The following is a 19,060-nucleotide window of genomic DNA, read 5'->3' as shown; positions in this document are numbered from 1 at the left end:
AAATTTAGATTCGTGGGGGAAAATAAATACATAGAAAATGTCTAATCATCCAAAGATTTTGCGACCCCCTCCCTGCAGTACCTCCACCGACCACCAAGGGGCCCTTAAAGAGAAACTGTGCAGGGGAGTGATTGCAGGGAGACAGAGGGGGCGAGGGCGAAATATTGTCTTTGTCACATAATGATTAACATTATAATAGCTGTGTGATTGAGTATTAAAATTTTTCTCGCCCATGTAGGTTAACCTTCTCCTTCCTTAATTAAAGCACAGAAAGCACATTTAACAACGGTGTAATGAATACATTTACCGATCTGTAACCTTTAAAGGTCACGCTGTGCTTTAACCATGTCACTGCAACATAAATTAATGTTAGTGTTAATGTCTCTTTGGTCCTCACCAATTTTGGCTGACTTGCCATGAAAGTAGAGGCAGTGAAACTATTTTGTGGATCCCACTGTGCCTTTCTTTTCTTTTCTTTTCTTCCCCACATGGCGAAGCATAAGTCGGCGTGGGACCAGAGGATAACGACCTCCGAGATATAACCGTCATGACTTTAGAGCGCAGAGAGGATGCCTGCTCATTCCATTGCCCATTACCACAATCCACACAGGGGCTCTTATGTGGGAGAGGCCCCATTAAAAACTTTGAAACATGCCTGAAAAATAGACTGCATTCCATTACCCGCGATCCTTAGCAACAGGAGTAACTGTAGACTGGTTGAGGTTAGGGCACATCTCTTTGAGAAGGGTGGAGAGCGCACATTATTGATTGTAACCTGTGAACTACATGTGTAACATCGACAAGGGAAATGCATCATGGGAGGTGGGGGATGGGGATGTGCAGGGAGAGGAGGAGAGAGATACGCCGCGCGCGGCCTCTGACTCAGAACGCTCTTACATCGCTCACTTCAAGAACAAAACGAACACACACAAACGCGCCCCTCCCGCACTCGGCTTGTTTCTCTCCACTATTTCTTCTGACACTCTTGTGCGTACGTGTACTGTATAGCTGGAGGCGAGCTGGAGAAGCAGCAGATGCAGCATAAAAGCATCAAAGCAGCCATCTCCACCCCGGCTCTTAGCGGGTCAACTCAAAGAGATAGCACAGAGCCAAAGACACTTGAAACAAGGTTAAAGGCAGCTCGGGGGAGAGGGCTATCAAAGTGATCTAAAGCTCAGTTAAAAGGAATAAAGGTAGATCCTATTAGAAGTGCTATTATTGATCAGTGTGATCCTAACCTTTTGCGCAAAGATAAAACTGTATTTTAAGAATAATGACGGTAGCTCTTAACCCTTTAAGTGTGCGGGTGATGTGTAATTTCCTCGCATCACACGGTAGCGCATTCCAGCACCAAGTGGAGCAGGAAGTCTAACGCTGTGTATGTACAAGGAATGATAGGTAGGTAGAACAATTTTAATGGTATTTCATGACAATGGAGACATTAAAGTTGTTTTTTACAGACCCCCTCATGGCCTATGTCACTGTGACGTCACAATGTTAGCTGGAGGCAGAACGGAGGGAAGCTTGGGGCTAACACTGTCACTGTCAACCATGGAACTGTTATGTTGTTGTATTTTTGGCAGCTAAAAGCAAAAAATCAAAAACACTAACTTTAAGTTTTATCACATACCAGCCACTGCCAGTCGTAGACAACTTTGGGCATTTCTGGGTGGAGTTTGCATGTTCTCCCTGTGTCTGCGTGGGTTTTTTCAGGGTATTCCAGTTTCCTCCCGCCTCCAAAGACATGCTCGTTAGGCTGATTGGTGACTCGAAATTGACCCTAGGTGTGAGTGTGAGTGTGAATGGTTGTTTGTCTATGTGTTAGCCCTGCGATAGGCTGACGACCTGTCCAGGGTGTACCCCGCTCCTCGCCCACAGCTGGGATAGGCTCCAGAAACGCCCGCGACCCAAGTCTTGCAAATATCCATTCGAGACATCATTATAGGCGTCTAAGGATTTGTATGCCTTTAATTTTTCTTTCGTGTAGATGCTGGGATTTTCATTTAGGTACATGTAAATATCTGCCCATTGCATGGTGGGCAGTCCTGTCAAATCATCTATCCAGTGAGTGATGGACAATCTGATAGGAAACTACGTTAAGTCAATCATTATTTGGGGAATTCTTGTTACGTGTTAATGCTAATGCTAACGGCGACACTCACAGTCTCAGGGAGTGAGTGTATTAGTGTATTCTCTAAAATATGTGTTTTCCTCATCCATTAGTGCCAAAACAGTCCATTGAAACATGCTAACCGCTGTTTACAGGCTACAATGTTTGAGATGTGTTGCATCCAGTTAAGCCACGCCCCTCAAGAAAATGTCACATTGTTTACTAACTGTGAAGGGGTCTATATTGAAGTTGGGGTCAATTTTATTTCCAAATAGTGTTTTAAATAATGACATGAATGTGTGTATTTTCAAAAATATGATTTGTCTTTTAAGGACTTTAAAGTACTATAGTATGTACGTACAAGTGGCATCTTAAAGCCACCTGTGTTTTTGTTTTAGACTGCTGGGCTATCGGTCGCATTTTACAGAAACAGTAATTTACTGATTAGCGCTATATAATGCCTGCTATATTTAGTATATATTCTGCACTAACTAGCTGGTCTTATGTCAGCCAGTCGCACAAACTCAAGAGCTGACTGGAACGTTAGCTGAGAGCTCCTGCAGTTACATCTATCTGATGTAAGCAACCGAAAGAAGCCTGGAGCCTGGTGAAGCAGTGAAGTATCTGCATATTTCACATGAAAGCTGCTTTACAAGCAAAGCGTACAGACAAAACTATATTATGTCAAAAGTACAAACAATTCAACCAATGTAATCGCTTTTTTTCCCCCCCGAACGTTATAAATAAATAAATAAATAAATACGTTCTGAAAGGCTCCGTACATACCTGTTGATACCACACCATGCGGCAACAGGAAGATTTCAGCAGCTGATGACAATCAAACGAATTTTTTTTATTTTTTTTTTCCGTCGCAGCATTTTTGCTCATTATACCCAGTTAACTCAGAAGTGTGACATTCAGGCGCATGAGATATCTGCTTTATGCAGAAGAGACAGCGTCTGCAGCACACACACACACACACACACACGCATGGCGCTTAAGCCTTCTGCACTAACAAGGCTGTGTCGCTGCAAGTCAATCCCTGCAGAGTGGCATATTTTCGCTTGAGAAATGACTGTTGTGTGGAACGAGCCGTGCGTAGCTCAAATGTCCCACTGTATAATAAGCTCTACTTATTTTAGCTTCGTTATTGCCAGCTGGTTCCACGATCACGCGTCATCACAGCACATTGGCTGTGAGATAGACTGTAATAAAAAAAAAAAAAGTAAGAGAGACAAAGAATGTGTGAGAGATCGCAGACCGGAGTGTGTGCGACTGGGCCAAGACTAAAAGAAGTACACGGACAACTCATATAATTTTGTGGGGTAAAACTTAGGTGTTAATTCTAATGAAAATGTGGCTTTTAATAATACACCATTTACGTTTTGATGACGACTGACTGACTAATTTTTCACACTGTGTTTGCTGTGTGGAACTAGAAAACGACACGAATCAAGCCTGCTCAGTTACAGTGTGTTAAATTACAATGACATTCTGTGCATCAGATGGAAAAAGGACAGCTCCAGGGGTGAAACTACCGCTTTTTTTTAATGGGATTCCTCCGTTCAGGGAGTTCAAAGCATTCTCCTCAGCTAGCAGCAGAGGGTGCCAGCACATCACAAAAACACGCCGGCATCCATTCCACAATTCAAGTCCACTTCACTCAGTTGAAAATACCAGACAAAGAGAGAGAGAGAGAGAGAGCATGAGCCTATTGTTGATGTACTGTCTTGACTGAGCTTCACTTTTCTTTAACCGCTCAGGATTCAATTATTTCATCGTCCCTGCCAGCTGCGGAAGGCCCGGTCTAAGAGGCGACACGGTCTAGACATGCCGGGTGTATTCCAGGAAACCATATAATGATGTTTCACATGGAGACTGAATATAAACGCACTGTCAAGGAGGTTCTCATTTGGAAGGAACTCTATGTGATTGTGAAAGGTCACGACTCCAGCAGCACTTGTAATAAATGGAACAACTGTGTCAGACGGACGCGTTTCAGCTCGTGGCTTCATCAACAAGAAAATTTGATTTAAATAATGTTTGAAGGGAAAAAAATGGAATTTTAAATGGAAATAACCAATCGTGTACAAGCGCGTGTATATACTGTATGTTAGCCAAGGGGGCAGCGGCAAGGGCTTTTGGTCATGTGGCATTACATCAAATAATCACATGCCTCCACATTCATATCAGCCAGGGAACCACTAAAAGTGTGGAGCAGGTATATTATCATGTGGTTTTATTATTGAAGCAGGCAGCCAAAAGAGAGCGATGCCCAGAAGAGAGGAATGGTAATGGAAATAAGATATATAGACACGATAAAATAGTTAAATTAAAAAAGGTTAAAAAGAGGACACATAGAAAATTACAAAAGTATATAAAAAAGAAAAATGATATAAAATGTAGAAATACTGAGACATCATCTAAAACACAATAAAACCCCCTTGTAAACAAAGAGTGTCTTCAATGGATGAGTCATGTGAAAGTTTTTTTATGATGCGATACAGAGGCTGTCGCACGCATTTGTCGCAGCTTTGTTCCACACGGGGTTCAGGCCAGCTTCAGCGTTTATCTTAGGTCCTTCTGCCTGTGGCAGATGAGCCCCTGAGTCTGGGTGAATCACAGATGGCTACTTCTCTCTCCCTGCCCCGGGGTGACAAGGAAACCAGGCTCAGACTGCCACCTCCTCAGCCCGCGGTGGCAGAGAGCTGGCACTGTCAAGAGGACAGGGAGAGGAAAGAAGAGGATGGAGTCTGGCCTTCCCTGCGGGTTCCTCCGAGAAACCGTCTCCATCTGCTCATCTGGGCCAATCTGACAGTAAACAGATTTCACTATTTACTTTTATACTTTATACTTGTCTATAATGCTCTAGTGTACGGGAGTATGGACCAGTGGTACAGGTGCTTCAACTTCACCGGGTATTGATTGCAATTGGCAGTGTTTATTTTATTTTTTTTATTCTAATGCATCCTGTTTTGTGACAGTGTGAGATGTTTTATGACTGTATATGTCCATATCACTACTTTTTCCCTCGGCCCCTCCCATGCGGCAGGTTGAGAGAGCTTTCCAAATCTCCAAATGTGCTTAAGACGGATGCATTTTGCGACGGCAGAGCAGCGGGGGCGCTGAAGGTTGAGCTAAAGGTCAAGGGGGCAATCACTCCTTTCCCCTTCCCACTCGAGATCAGGCCGGATTCAAGTGGTGAAGGTGTGATGAACTGTGAAAAAGCCAAAATCTCAATTTGCTGCAGGATGTTTGCATTTTGAGGGCAAGTAACGCGGTGAAACAGAGAGGATGTGTTCTGATGCTATCTGACAGATGTCGGGCTCTCATGTCTGGCTTAACTCTGCACACCGCAACAGCTTGTTCAGTCCCACCGTGAAATTGGAACAGTAGACGGAGAGAAAAATAGCAGGTTAAGGTCCTTTAGTCTGTCTTTTTACTAAGCTGCTGTTGCCATGGTGCTATGGCCGTTGCTCGAGAGGGAAAAATTCAGGGCAGCCGTTCGAAACGTTGGGATTCCTTTGAACGGTAGATGCGTAAACAGTTATCAAAGTCATGTTTATGCTCTATTTTGCACCTTTGAATCTAAAATCTACAACGTGGCAGCGCCTGTTACTTTACCTACGGTAACGAACAACTGATTTTACTCATACAACATTCATCTGATTACAGATAAAGAGCCACCTTTTATCAGAGTCCTGCCCCTAAAATAATTCTGTTGAATATCTGGGCTGGATCAATACATCTAATCTGCAGGGAAGAGATAGAACATGTGGTATTACTACAGCCGGGTGGCTCTAGTATAATCTAACTAAATCAAGGTGGCTTGGTAGTACATTTCCATTTCTGTAGACACAACCCTGAACATTTACTGATGTTAACTTAAACTTGACTTGGGTTGGGGTTTATGTCTTCATCAAAATTCAAAAAGTCATTAATTGTTATTACCCAGTGAAAGCTGTGAAAGTCACTTCTCCAGTGTTCCCAAGCGAACAGTTGATCATTTTTTTCTCTGTGGGCTGACTCACATCTGGACTTGATTGTGGCAGAATAGTAGCAGCACATTTTCAGCCAGACAAACGCTTGGGTCATCCAGCCCAATCATCAATAATGTCCTCCATTACTCCATTAGAGGAAATCACGCATCTTAGGTGAGTCCAGCAGTGTCCGTCGCTCCGGCATACTTCTCTCTGCGGTGCATTGTATTTTTCTACATCTACATTTTTTTATGCTGATTTAAAATGTATAATGTTAAAAGTCAGAAAGTAAATGTTACTATGTCTCTTAATGTAAATTTAAATACGTAGGTACGTAACTATTCTGGATGACTTGGATAAATGCTGAGTGCGTAATGTGTGCATATCTGACACGAGCCGTCAGTTTTCCTATGTAAAAGTTGATGCAAAAGCGCCTCCTGCCTCCTTGCTGTTCCCAGCTATCACTCCAGTTTATAAGTCAATTTAAAGTAGGTCAGGGGTCTTCAACATGTTTCAGGTCAAGGACCCCAAACTGATGGAGAGATTAAATAGGGACCCCCTACCTACTATATGTGTCTATATCAAACTCAGCCTAGTTCTGTTTATAAATATATATTATTAGTATCATCATTTTGCATTCAATATTAAGCTATTTCTTATCCCTTTACTAGAAAATGATGGGTTCACATTAATATGTATTTAAAGACATTTAAATTTGTAGAGGTAAACTAAAAAATATATATAAAATGTCTAATCCACCAAAGATTTTGCGACTGCCCTGCAATATCTCCACGGACATCCTAGGGGACACGGACCCCCTGCTGAAAAGCTATGATTTAAGGTGTGTGTGCATGTGTGTGCATTTCAAACTACCCGGTGAAACTCAACCCGATACTAAATCTTGAGAGCACACAGAAGGTTTTGATCCTACAACCTAAAGATCGTGTCCTATGGAGACAATGTGCCAGTTTATGCAGGGAAGCAATGGGATAAACCATTCATTTGGACTGGTATGATGGTTATCTGGGCATGTTTGTCAGTGACAGGCTTCTTCCTGTGGCTCAGTACTTGGTTTATGGTTTTTCATCAGTGCGTGATCTCATGTCACATGGTACAGTAACTAAGGACGACATTACAGACAATTAGCTGTGAGATGACATGGGCTAATTATACGATAGTCACAAGATTGACCTTATCAGACCCAGCATGCCACAGATCCCGTCAATATTGTCCTCTGTTACCATCACACGCAATTTCATGGCGCTTCACTGAGTTACACCACCACCGGAGAGAGAATTATCAAAAAATCAGAGACAATTCACAGGGAATAACGAAACTCCAATATGGACAAATTACTAAGAGGATATGGTCTAACATGTTATCAAAAGGAAGGAAATGAGGCAGAAGGAAATGGAGGGAAATTGATTTTCTTTTTACCCCCGTCAGGGAATGTGGATCTGATGAAATGCGAAAAAAAGAGATAAGGACTTTTCAGCAATGACTCAACACATACTCAATATGCGCTTTCACATATTCCTCCTCCTCCTCCTCCTCCTCCCTGCAGCCATCCCTCGCCAGAGTCATTAACGCCTTGCTCTCATTTCCTGCGTGATGAAGGACTTCTTATGCTGACTTCAAGTGCTCATCATGAGCTCGCGTTCCAAGTCAAAAATTGGACTTGTCAGACATTTAAGAGGTTTTGGTTGGTGGTGAAAGAAATGGGGTGGGAAAAAAAAAATGTATTTTGAAGTGATCCTTTGTGGAGCTGCAGCAGAGCGAGGACGAGAACGCGCATCAGCTTCTATCATCATTCTAATAAGGATAAAAAAGTTACTGCTTTCCTGGACGGAAAGGTTAACATTATGCAGAGTCTATAACTTTCATGACTTAATTACTGTACATTCAATTACAGCTACTCATAGAGTTGCAACGCTTCCTCTTCCTTTAATATTACACCTCAGCAATGTGGAGGTCAAATAGCATTTTTAGCACTAAGTAAATGTTCAGTACACATCATCCTAATTTAGATGAACCCCAGCACTAAAGAGTGCCTTGTGGTTACTTTTCAGTGTAATTTGCACCATATGGCATCGTGTGCATCATATGGACTCTAAAAAAAAGTCTAAATGAGAGGTTGTGGGTTTTTTTTTTTTTTCCTCCTGCTGAGGGATGTTTGCACCACTGCTGTGTCATCAACACTGCCATCCCACTTATCAGCCTAACACCTGACCTCATTCTTTCCCTTGCCTTGCAGGAAGCATGTAGCGATAGTCTGGAGATTAGCACAGGAGAGATCTGTTTGCCGAAACTCTAGCGTACACCTCTTAAAATCTGATATCGACCCATCATGCTGTCCTACCTTCGCTATCGCGCGTTCTTTTTTTTTCTCCTTCCTGGCCCACGGCTACTACAAATCAATTCATACTATGCAGTCTAATGCCTAATCCAGGTAGTGGGACAAAAAATATACCAGAGCTATGGACACAAGACAAAAGCTAAATTTGTGTCCTTAAAGGTAGTCATTAAATGCACTAGCTAGGTGTGGTTAACTAAACTGGGACAGGGTGCGATGGGCTGAATTCCAATAAGGCTGCAGGAAAGGGAAGGAAAATAACGGAACTGAACACAGCGTTTTAAAGATTTATCCAAGATTTACACGCTGGTAACAAATTAAACAGGGATTTGAGTGAGTTCGAGGCTCTGGTGCGACGTTTACTTTCATTTCGACTGTTCCGACGGCTGAGCATCTTTACATGTCTACAATCAACAAACGCAACTAAATAAAACTGCGAAGCATCGTGATGAAATCAGAAGCTGAATAGAGAGGCTGCAATAGGCTGCTCCCAAGAAGATAAAATCCCCTGAGAGCACATTTGAAAAAGAAAAAGTTGAAAAATAGTAGGTGTGTACCTCTGAGACAGGTCGACAGGGGGTCGTGGATGAAGCTGAACTGGAACAAAGTGGCTTTGTGGGGCACACGCTGGGTAAATACCATCCACCACCACGTCCTTTTCTCAAACTACAGCTACTTTCACAGTACCCGCACATGGGAATATTTCTCTCCACTTAGCTTGCGGTGCTTCGTAAATACTCCACTCTCCCAGCTAGCACCTGCTCCCTGACCTCCTCGTTTACAGGGGGCAACAAAGAGTAGAGAAGTCGAGACATGAGGGAGGAGCACGGGATGTCTCCCGGGCACCCACCATCCCCACAGATACGCGAATGATAAACTACGTACAGGGCAGGTTTCCGCGCTCAGCCGGAAATCCAGGAAATGCCTAATTGAAATTTACAGAGCGACTGTCCTCGCAGTACACAGCCCGCATCAAAGAGCAGCGGGAGAAGTGGTTTCAGGTAATTATACACCTTATTAAAGCACATTAGTGCACCGACGGGCTCGGTATGTGTGTATTCAGCGGGCGCACGCATCTCATGGGCTTCATTATGTTGCGCATGTACATGTAACGTGCTCACATTAGGACTTATTAACTAGTGAGTCCTGAAATATAACAAGGTAACAGTCTGCAATAATGATAACTAAACAGAAAACTGGAGCAGCGAGTACACAAGACAGATCCAGAATATTTTAAGCGCTTCACAGCACTTCACAGTACAAAAACATCTATGGTAAACAATTCTCCTTCAACAACCTCCTTGCACAAACTACAACGTGTGGATATTAAACTTTTTTTTTGCAATATGGTTTAACATATTTCACCCACAAAATGTGCAGTTAATCCATAGTCCAGCACAGACAGAGCCCCACACTTCAAATCAAATGTTCTGTGTGATGTAAAACCATCTAATATCCACACACTTATCCACACACACCAGAGTTCAGAAATGTGTGTAATCTGTAGCATTTATCAGGCTGGTAGGTGATAAGCCAAACGCAGCATATTGCTGAGAAGATTCTGAAAGTATCGGCCGATACATATATTTTTTTTTCCCCCAGCAAAGATTTACAGACAGGCGCCGCTGGAGACGCTGCAGACCGTGCAGCCCATCTATTGCCCCTCCCCCACCAACAGAGTACATGCAGCTGCAAAGTGTAAAATGCTCTATTTACTTTATCACTCAGCACCAACGCGTAACAGTCATTAGTAACAGTCCTAACTTTTACTCTTGTTAAGTAGGAGTTTGCTAGCTGACGTTTTTCTCTCTTCGGGCAAACTAATAGTGCAGGCTGTCAATCAACCACAATAAATGTTTATGTTTCTGGTTAAAATGAGACTTGTAACATTGGTTATCGTTGTGTCAGTTTTACTGGGGGAGAAAAAGCAGCATCAGTTCCAAATATCGGCTAAGAAAAATGGACAGCACGCATCGGCTATCGGCCAATGCTAATGTAAAAAAAAAAAAAACAATCAGTATCACAATCAAATTTGCACAACTAATGTAGGATTGACCTGGAAAGTGTATCTTATAGTATCTTTGACTGTATTCAGAAAATGCCTTTTAAATGTTGCTATGACTTATAATGGTGCTGTTCTATGACAGCAAGCTAAGTGTTAGGACAACAGGAAATGATGGCCGGCAAGTAAGCGGTGTCCAGACACCGTAGCTGTCTGCACAGAATTCAGGGGGATGCATCAGCAATGTCTTTCCGCCGGTGATCTCTTCCCGTCCAACACTGTCATCTCCTGAGCCTTGCTGCTCGTCTAACGAACTCGCCTGTGCGAGACGACAGGAACATGCCAAGTAATACACAGCTCTAGCAGTTTGACAGAGGTGTTGAGTGTGTGCACACATACACAGATGATCTCAGGCCTCCACACCGTCGACAGAGAATATCACACTTTTCACAAAAAAAAAAAAAGGAGAGAGGGAGCAGAAGGAGGGGATACAACACTTCACGAGCACCACACATTCATACAGTGCTACTTCTGACGTGAAGGAGAGAAATAATTCAAATCCACATGGAGTTGAACTGTATCTGGGGCGTTCATCTGTGAGTCCCTGGTTTGTAAACAGTGGCAGATTGGATTAGGTGTAAGTCTGACTGCGGCTCTGAAGCGGTCAGCCTGTGACAGAGGCTGGACAGCCACGATAAAAGCTTCTTCAAACACCTAGAGCCCGGCGCTGACTGACAGCTCAGACGGGTCCGGGCTTTAAGTTTCACACACTTAGGAGCGTAGCCACTTATTTTTTCACAAATTGATTGTGAGGGGCTGTCAAGAGCGAGATCCAGCGTCGGGCTGGATGTTGGCTAGCGAGAGCAGATGTTACCTGTCTCTCGACGGCAGAGACGCGGTTTTTACTGTACGAGTGCAATGAAATGAAGCAGTTTAACGATCACACAAGCGGTTAGTCAGCCCACTCATCCTACCGCTGCCTTTCATCGCTCAGAGACACTTCAGAAGAATAGGTTTCTCAACGCAGGGCAGGCAGGGAGAGGGTGAAGAAATGTTTAACTGTTTTTAAAGCATCAGGGACCCTTGGTGCAGATGGGGTAGAGGAGGAGAGGTCAACGGTCAGTACACGAGTTATCAGTAGGAGATGCAGGCTGGGTTATATGTCTCGGGATAACATCTGGGAACTTGGTTTCTGGAGCTCTTTCCATTACACATACATGTTATGAGAGTCACAAAGAGGCCTGCAGGTAAACCACAACACGCATGTCGCCTCGCGATGCAGAATTAAAGTGAAAATATCACACGGCGTGCTGTCAAGCTCTCGGTTACCGCAAAGCGTTTAGCACTGGCTACGTGCGTCGCACAGACCACAAAGAGAGTCGTCGCGATTGGATTTGATTCGATCCGGTGCTATGAACCGCCACAGTGACAGAGACAATTATCATCCCTACAACAGAGGCCCCCGCTGGAATGGATGTAGCATCTTATCTGACAATCAGGACACTGCTTTCCTTCAAATCTCTTATTGGCTTAGCAGATAAGCTTATTAAGGGTGACCCGCAAAGCCGAAAGAGCTGAACATTATATTACATTTTCACTGCAGATTGAAAGCATGCAAGCCTGCTCCCTTCTTGACACAATCAGGGCTTCAGTCCAAATATTTACACACACACACACACTTACAGGCACACACACACACGCACGCACACACTAATACAACCAGTCTGGGAGATGTGCCATTAATGCTTTTAGCTTGATCTCATTACAAGTAGCCACCAGGAGGTCGAAATAAGACTTGAGTCTAGGTAAGAGGTTGATGCTGAATGATAACACAGCCCCTGGCAGGCCTGAGGCAGGGCTTTTCCATCAGAGCAGCCAGACAGAGAGAGAGATGAGTCCAGACACCAGAGCTCCATGGTTGCCCGGTTGGCCTGGATAGAGCGTCCGGACACCAGTCTACGACCTCCGCTGCAACTGCTAAGCACTAAGACAAGAGAAGAGCTGAATTCTTTCTCCACAGATTTTAGGTGTTACTGACAACTGCAGACGTCTGTGGTGTGGTGGCAGACTTACACTTTTTTAATAGAATGAACGAATGTAAAAAAACTACTGTCATGTCAGGTCCTACGGATCACACAAACTGTCCACTTTAGGGAAAACTGGGGCCGTCCAATGACAGGAAGAGTCCGCAGTCATTTACACTTCACGTCCTTATGAGCCTCAGAATAACACAGCAAACAACTGATAGTGGAACACATTTGATTGAATATACACACCAATATTAAGATTACACAGTTCTAATTGCTGTATTGCTGTGTGGACCTTTTTAAAAATGTGAATAATTAAAATTACACAAAGAAATAGAATAAGTTTCGCGTCTCGATCTGCTCCTTGTTCCATGTACTTCTGTTATTAGAACACAGCTAAGTGATGCCAGCGAGAGACGCCTTTGATTAGGGGAAGGTGTAATGACCACACACCCCATGTACAACTGCACGTATGACTTTTATTTTTAGCAACACAACACGTCACTAGGGCTGCGCGATTATGTCATGACTTTTTCTTTCCATTCTCTCATGACTGTTGAGCAAAACCTTTCCAGCTCAGGAAACTTCAGTAGTTAGCTGTCAAACACACGGACGTTTTGAGGAATGAAGGGATATCTATCTATCCCCAGGCTACACTTAGCGTGGCGCTCACTGACGTATGAACAAAAAAATAAAAAAACGCATGAGTGACAAAGTGTTTATTAGTTGCGTACAGTGTATCTGTCGGACTCAATTAGCTGTTTGTATTAGAGCGACACATCCACGTTCAATTTATTTCCAAATCTCTCCCGTCTCTTTGTGCCTGGAAACGGCTCAAACGAAAAAAAAAAAGGAGCGCTTGGTTTAATGCAGCGGATCTCCCTGCTACTGTTGCCATGCAGGAACGAGAAACAATTAATTGTGATCTATCATGTGCTACACATGTACCTATGGTAAGAGAGTATGCTCTGCATATGTGATATTATTTATCTGTTCCTACTCACAGTATGGAGTTCATTGTTCAGACATTTCATATTTTTCACCACACTTTACCTTTCATGGTTTTGTGTAAAAACAAACACGGCCAATGAGATTGATGAAAGACATAAAGTGAGATTAGAATCTTAATGTGACTCACAATTCTGCTCTAAAAGACAGTGTATGGATTAAACTTTCTTTAAAAAACCACATAATCAGATAAAACGCGTGCGGACCTTGGAGCGGAAACTACTGTAAACAAACACAGACAGACGGACAGACGGACGGAGCAGCAGACAGACGGGCAGGTGGTTTCGACTGAGATGTGGGGATCAGAGGGGAGAGTCCAACCTGAGCCCTCCTTGTCCCCGCCCTCCCCCGTCACCACGGAGCAGATGGGCCTCACAGCACGCCCCTCTGTTCAGCAGAGCTACTGTACAAAGCAGCACGCGCCACAGGCCACCAGTCCAACATCAGTAAGCAGAGCAGAGCCTTTATCGGGAGAAAACACCTCCATCACCACCACCACCACTCATACATACATACATACACCAGTGCAGGAAAGCCCCTACTCCACATCACCGACGGCAAACATCAGCTTCCATGAGAAAGTCCTGTTTTCATGTTTGCTTGTGTGCTTGTAAACAGCCTCAGCCTCCACTCGGACATGTACCTCAGACCTACTGCCGTGATCTGAGTCACCGACATGGTGCAAGTGGCAATTAAACAAAAACACTCCAGTGGGAACAGAGGTCCCTCCAATAAATTTTAAAGAACAGAAGACTCTGAGAGCCGCGTAATTTGTGGTTCGCCGCCGCACTCTCATCTGTCTCCACTGAAAATTCCTCTATCTGGGCTCTTTTCTTTTTTTCTTTTTCTCTTTTTTTTTTTTTTTTCTTGTCGGGAAGCGATATGTCAGAGGCGCTTATAAACATTTCTCTATTTCTCCCCTTGAGCGCACACTATCTCATAGCCAGGGATCGAAAACATTTGCCGCGATCTGCGAACTCGGCAGGAAAAAGAACAAAAAGGAAGAGAGAGAGAGAGAGGGAGAGGGAGAGAGAAGGCACCTCTCGCTTTACTCCGTGTCTCTCTCATATTCTCCTCCTTCATTACTCTGCTTAAAGTCAGAGCTGACAAAAAAAAAAAAAACGCTGAAAATGGGCACGCTCTCTCCAGACTCCGGCATGTCTAAATGGAGAATTAAACCTTGAGGCGGACCTCTGACATTTCAAATGTAACCTTGTGCGAGGACAATGCCTTAACATTTATTTCTAGCGGAGCCGAAGGGAAAGATAATAGTTGGGCTCTATCTGTGTCTGCGGCTCGTCTCGTCGAGAGGACAAAAGGGGGTGGTGTGAGGCGCAGGCGACGCTCCCTTCAATTACGCGTGTGTCATAAAGTGTGACAGATTACTTTGTTGGTGAGCATCAAGGTTGATGGGCCCATCTGCATCTTGACGACGACGGGAAAAAAAATAAAAAAATACATCAGTCAAACAACCGTCTGACAGCGCGTTGTTCAGCTGTACGTTGTCAAGACCACCTGGAACACATTACTAATGAAGTGTTTTGAAGTATTTATCAAGATTAAAGGGAATTTAACCCGGCGGTGTTGTTGCGATCGAGATCAGGACCACCTGGGGAGCGCGTCGAGGGCTACGGTGACACATGCCGAGTTAATGCTCGCTCGTGTGTCAGCGCATATGGGGCTGAGCAGGTGAGGGAGGTGAGAAAGTGTGGGTGAGAAAGCGGTGGGTGCATTTGCGCGTGGCCGGCCTGTGTGAGTGTGAATGCTTCCGTGTGTTTGTGTGTAGCAGAAACACGCGTGTGCTCCAGCTCACAATTGAAATAAGTTTCAGGTAAATGGTTTGTTTATCCACGGCCCACAGACATGGGCCCATGTGGTCACTTCTGCGCTGCAGCCGTCACTCCGGTAGAAGATAACCTTGGAAACGGCACCATCTGTCCATTCGCCGGCACGACGCACGGTCACCGTAATCCCCTCACCGCAAAAAGTCTGCTTTTTACACAGCGCTGGATAATGTATCCCCCGGCCGCTGGAAGGTGGTTTTAGTGTTTGCTAAAATTTGAACTGAATTGAATTCAGTTTATTTACATGGAGCCAGTAACAATACAAATTGTCCCAGGATTCCTTTCGGAGCTCGAAACGCTCAGCGCTAAAGAGGCAGCGGCAATAAAAACCTTCCTTTAACAGGGAGAAACGTTGAGCCGAAGCCAGCTCATATGGAAGGACCCATCTGCTTGATGACAGGCAGGTAGAGACAGAAAAACAGAGGAGACATGAGGCGGAAGAGATGGGAACTTGAAGGGAACAAATCTAAAAATAATAATAATAATAAAAAAAAAAAAACATTCTAATCAGAATCCTCAAGCAGGTATTTGGGTCATCGGAAATCATGCAAATGAATTCTCGCAGCAGACCACAACAAAGTTGTCTGATCACGGCGCTTTCTGCACCCAACACAAGCTACAAATCTGTGACCGTAGGGTCAAAGGTGAAACGAGAAACGCCAGCGCACGTGGAACATAACACCAGCGCGCAGTCAGCCACGCATCTTTTTTTAAGCATCTCCGTTGTCCCGTGGGTCTGCTCGTCTTGCAGTGACCCACGCAAACACGTCCTTGAATAAGCAGCTCAAGACGATCTGACCCTCATCCACGGGAACGGCAGAGCGTGACCTCCGAGTCTCTGCTGCGACCGAGCGGGCGCTTTGCAACAGCAGGTAGCGCCGCTAAAGGACGCTGGCAGAGAAGCGCCACCGCATCGGGCCATAAATATTCATTAGCGACCTTGTCAACTTTGCTGCACCCAGAGCTACGCTGAGACGCGCGCTGATGTACGCTCACGCCAGCAGACTGCTTTGACTTCATCCATTCAGGCAGCACATTAAAAGAATGCACCACCGAGCGTTTCTTGCGCAGTCACATACTTGAATGACAAAACACAAACTGAGACGATGGTCTCTTTGATTTTTACACTGGCCTCTTTGTGATCTACGAGGACTGTGACTATGCAGCAGACCTTGAGAGAATATCTCAGAGTCGTTTCTCTGACTCACTTTCAAATGCCGACAGCGCGCGCAGCAGCTGATACTAAACCACAGCTGTCAACACCAGTGACATGATCACTCGCACCTGCGCTGGGAGATCGCAGCAACGTCACTCTTCTCTTCTGACGGCTGGAAAAGCTCTAAGCAAGTCTGTGTCCTCTTTACGGACGTTCAGCACCAATTCAACTGCATTTCAGTTACAAATCAGTTGTGCGTAGTTATGAAAGAGGTTTTCACAAAGGTATTGTTGACACGTCTTGCACATGGCTTTGCTTTCAGCTCTTGTCTGTGGTCGCGCTAATTCCAATCAGCTTTCACATGTGACACTGCTCTCAGACTCTGGGTTTCAGTCACGGTTGGGACATCAATCGCATTGTGGTGTAAATTCCTTGTACGTCTCATAGGATTAACCATGCAAAACCAGGAGTCTGCAGTGAGATTTCTAATGACAGGACGCAGGGAGTTAAAAAAAAAAAAAATGATCCAGACATTTTTTAAATCCAGTTGATCGATGCTGTGTAAAAACAGACCAACTATAGCTTCAGCACAGTATTAACTCACTATTAAACAGAGTCTAAGCCAGGCTCTGAACTATCTTTGACAAAAACATCATAAGGCAAACGAAAAACCTTCAATACCAGCGTGCAAATTCAACAAAAAAAGTAGGAACTGCGATTTTATGACAAAACAAATCCTGCCATCTCACATCCAGAGCCTGTCGACTAAACAATCAACTGAACAAACCCTCCTGCTGAGGCTTGACTTAAACTACATATTCGCCCTGACTATAGATTTGACAGCTTCCAGCATTAGCATAAAAATACCTGAAGTCTCTTTTTCAAATAAGTTATTTCAGCATCATGGGAAAGTAAGTGGTAACCAAACTCAAACCGCACTTCTGGGACGAGGTATAACATCTACCCGACTACTCTGTTATGACAGGATGTCATAGAGCCGTCCATCACAGCTCGAAACGATTTATTCCACATGTGCCGCGATCACAGTCCCGATGCTGTGCCAGAGTAAAGAAAGCAGCTCCAACTCACCGTGGCGTGCCTCTTGTTCGGGTGCTTCTTCTTCTTCTTGCCGTGCGCGTGCGCCAGGCGGGGGTTGTTCTCCTGGTCCGACGGCTGGTGGTGGTGGTAACTGTTCCTGCAGGGCTCCAGGCTCAGGCCGTTGGGGACTCTGGTGGGCTTCTTCTTGTACAGGGGCCCCGCCTGGTTGTCTCTGCTTTCCTGAGGCTTCAGCGTCATGTTCTTCTGCAGAGAAAACAGCACAAGCGGAAGCCGACATTAGGACCGATTCGAGCATTTCGCCCTCTCGCGTGTTTCGCGTCGGCCGTACGACTCGGCAATCATACGGCCCATCAGCGGTCAAATCAATCTTTCGTTAGACTTTGACGCCGCAGAAAAAAGCCGCTCATTAGCACACTTGAGAGCTTGAAGGAAAACCCACTCGTAAAATAACATTTTGACAGATAGTAAATCTCCACTCTACAGTAAGTGGTGGCAGAGATTGTCCCTCCATTGAAGGGAGACTGTGCAGAAAAGCTTCAGATATAGTGCAGTATCACAATATTTTCTTCCACAAAGAACAGCAGAATAAAATGTCATTCATTCTCCCTCCCTCTGACCATGAAAGCCAACAGGTATAATGAAGAAAGACATGTCAGCGGGACTCAAACAGGCGACGCTCCAGCTTGGTGATGTGGGTTAAGCACTGATGTATGATTCTTGTTTTAGCCGAACTCATCCAATGGCCATAAACTCTCCAATTCTGACATCCAGTGGAGGAACTGTAATGGCTTTGGTGAAAAGACTTTTCACCTTAGAGCGAAATCTCAGCACTTTTTAAAAAGCCTATAATGAAATGTGGTGTATAATATGTATGGTCCTTACAGGATGGACTGTAATGACTTCAGGGATCTTTTAACTGTAGCTGTGCAGCTGCCATCAGCTCGAATTCTCTGTCAGCACTTTGACATGAAATACCTTAGGAGCTAATGCCCCATCGCCCTCGCACTGTGTGTTGTCAGATGTAAGATAGAGCTCTAAAACACCAAAAGTGATCAGATATATCAAATATTAAGACACTAAGGCAAAGTAACTGTGATTCTCAAAATGAATATTGTTGGAAAATGTGTGCATGTATTTTATGTTCTACTGTATCCAATATGGATTTGATTTATTCCTGTTGCTCCCTGTGTTGTGTCTGCAGATCACGACCATGAGATCCATTAGGTCGACCGCTAAACGCGCCAGTTGCGCTTTTTACAATCATCCCCAATAACAGCGGCTTCTGCTGCCAGGCATGCTGAAAATGAGACTTTCTCCCCAAAAGCCAATACCTGATCATCGAATGTGCGGAAATTCTCAACACAGAGACCTAATGAAATGGTGCCCTGCGCACTTTGTGAAGGTGAAATCGCCTCGTCCAGCAGCGCAACTCAAAAGGATTTAAAACGACGAGACAGCAGCGTAGGCATTCAGACGTGTGATCTTGTCGTCTGATTGTTGGATGGTGGCCATTGCCTCAGG

The 19,060-nt window shown here is 44.4% G+C and overlaps 1 protein-coding gene across 13 annotated transcripts in view; it reads right to left on the bottom strand.

The window, feature by feature from the left end:
• Positions 1 to 19,060, bottom strand: part of auts2a (activator of transcription and developmental regulator AUTS2 a) — a 297,228-nt gene that overhangs the window by 207,920 nt on the left and 70,248 nt on the right. For all 13 annotated transcript variants that reach the window (XM_047606279.1, XM_047606281.1, XM_047606277.1 and 10 more), the window contains one exon: positions 17,570 to 17,782. In XM_047606279.1, coding sequence (XP_047462235.1) covers positions 17,570 to 17,782 — 213 coding nt within the window. The remainder of the gene's footprint in view (positions 1 to 17,569; positions 17,783 to 19,060) is intronic.

Source organism: Mugil cephalus, chromosome 15 (genome assembly GCF_022458985.1).
Source record: "Mugil cephalus isolate CIBA_MC_2020 chromosome 15, CIBA_Mcephalus_1.1, whole genome shotgun sequence".
Classification (NCBI taxonomy): Eukaryota; Metazoa; Chordata; class Actinopteri; order Mugiliformes; family Mugilidae; genus Mugil; species Mugil cephalus.
This window is presented reverse-complemented; position numbering and strand designations above follow the sequence as displayed.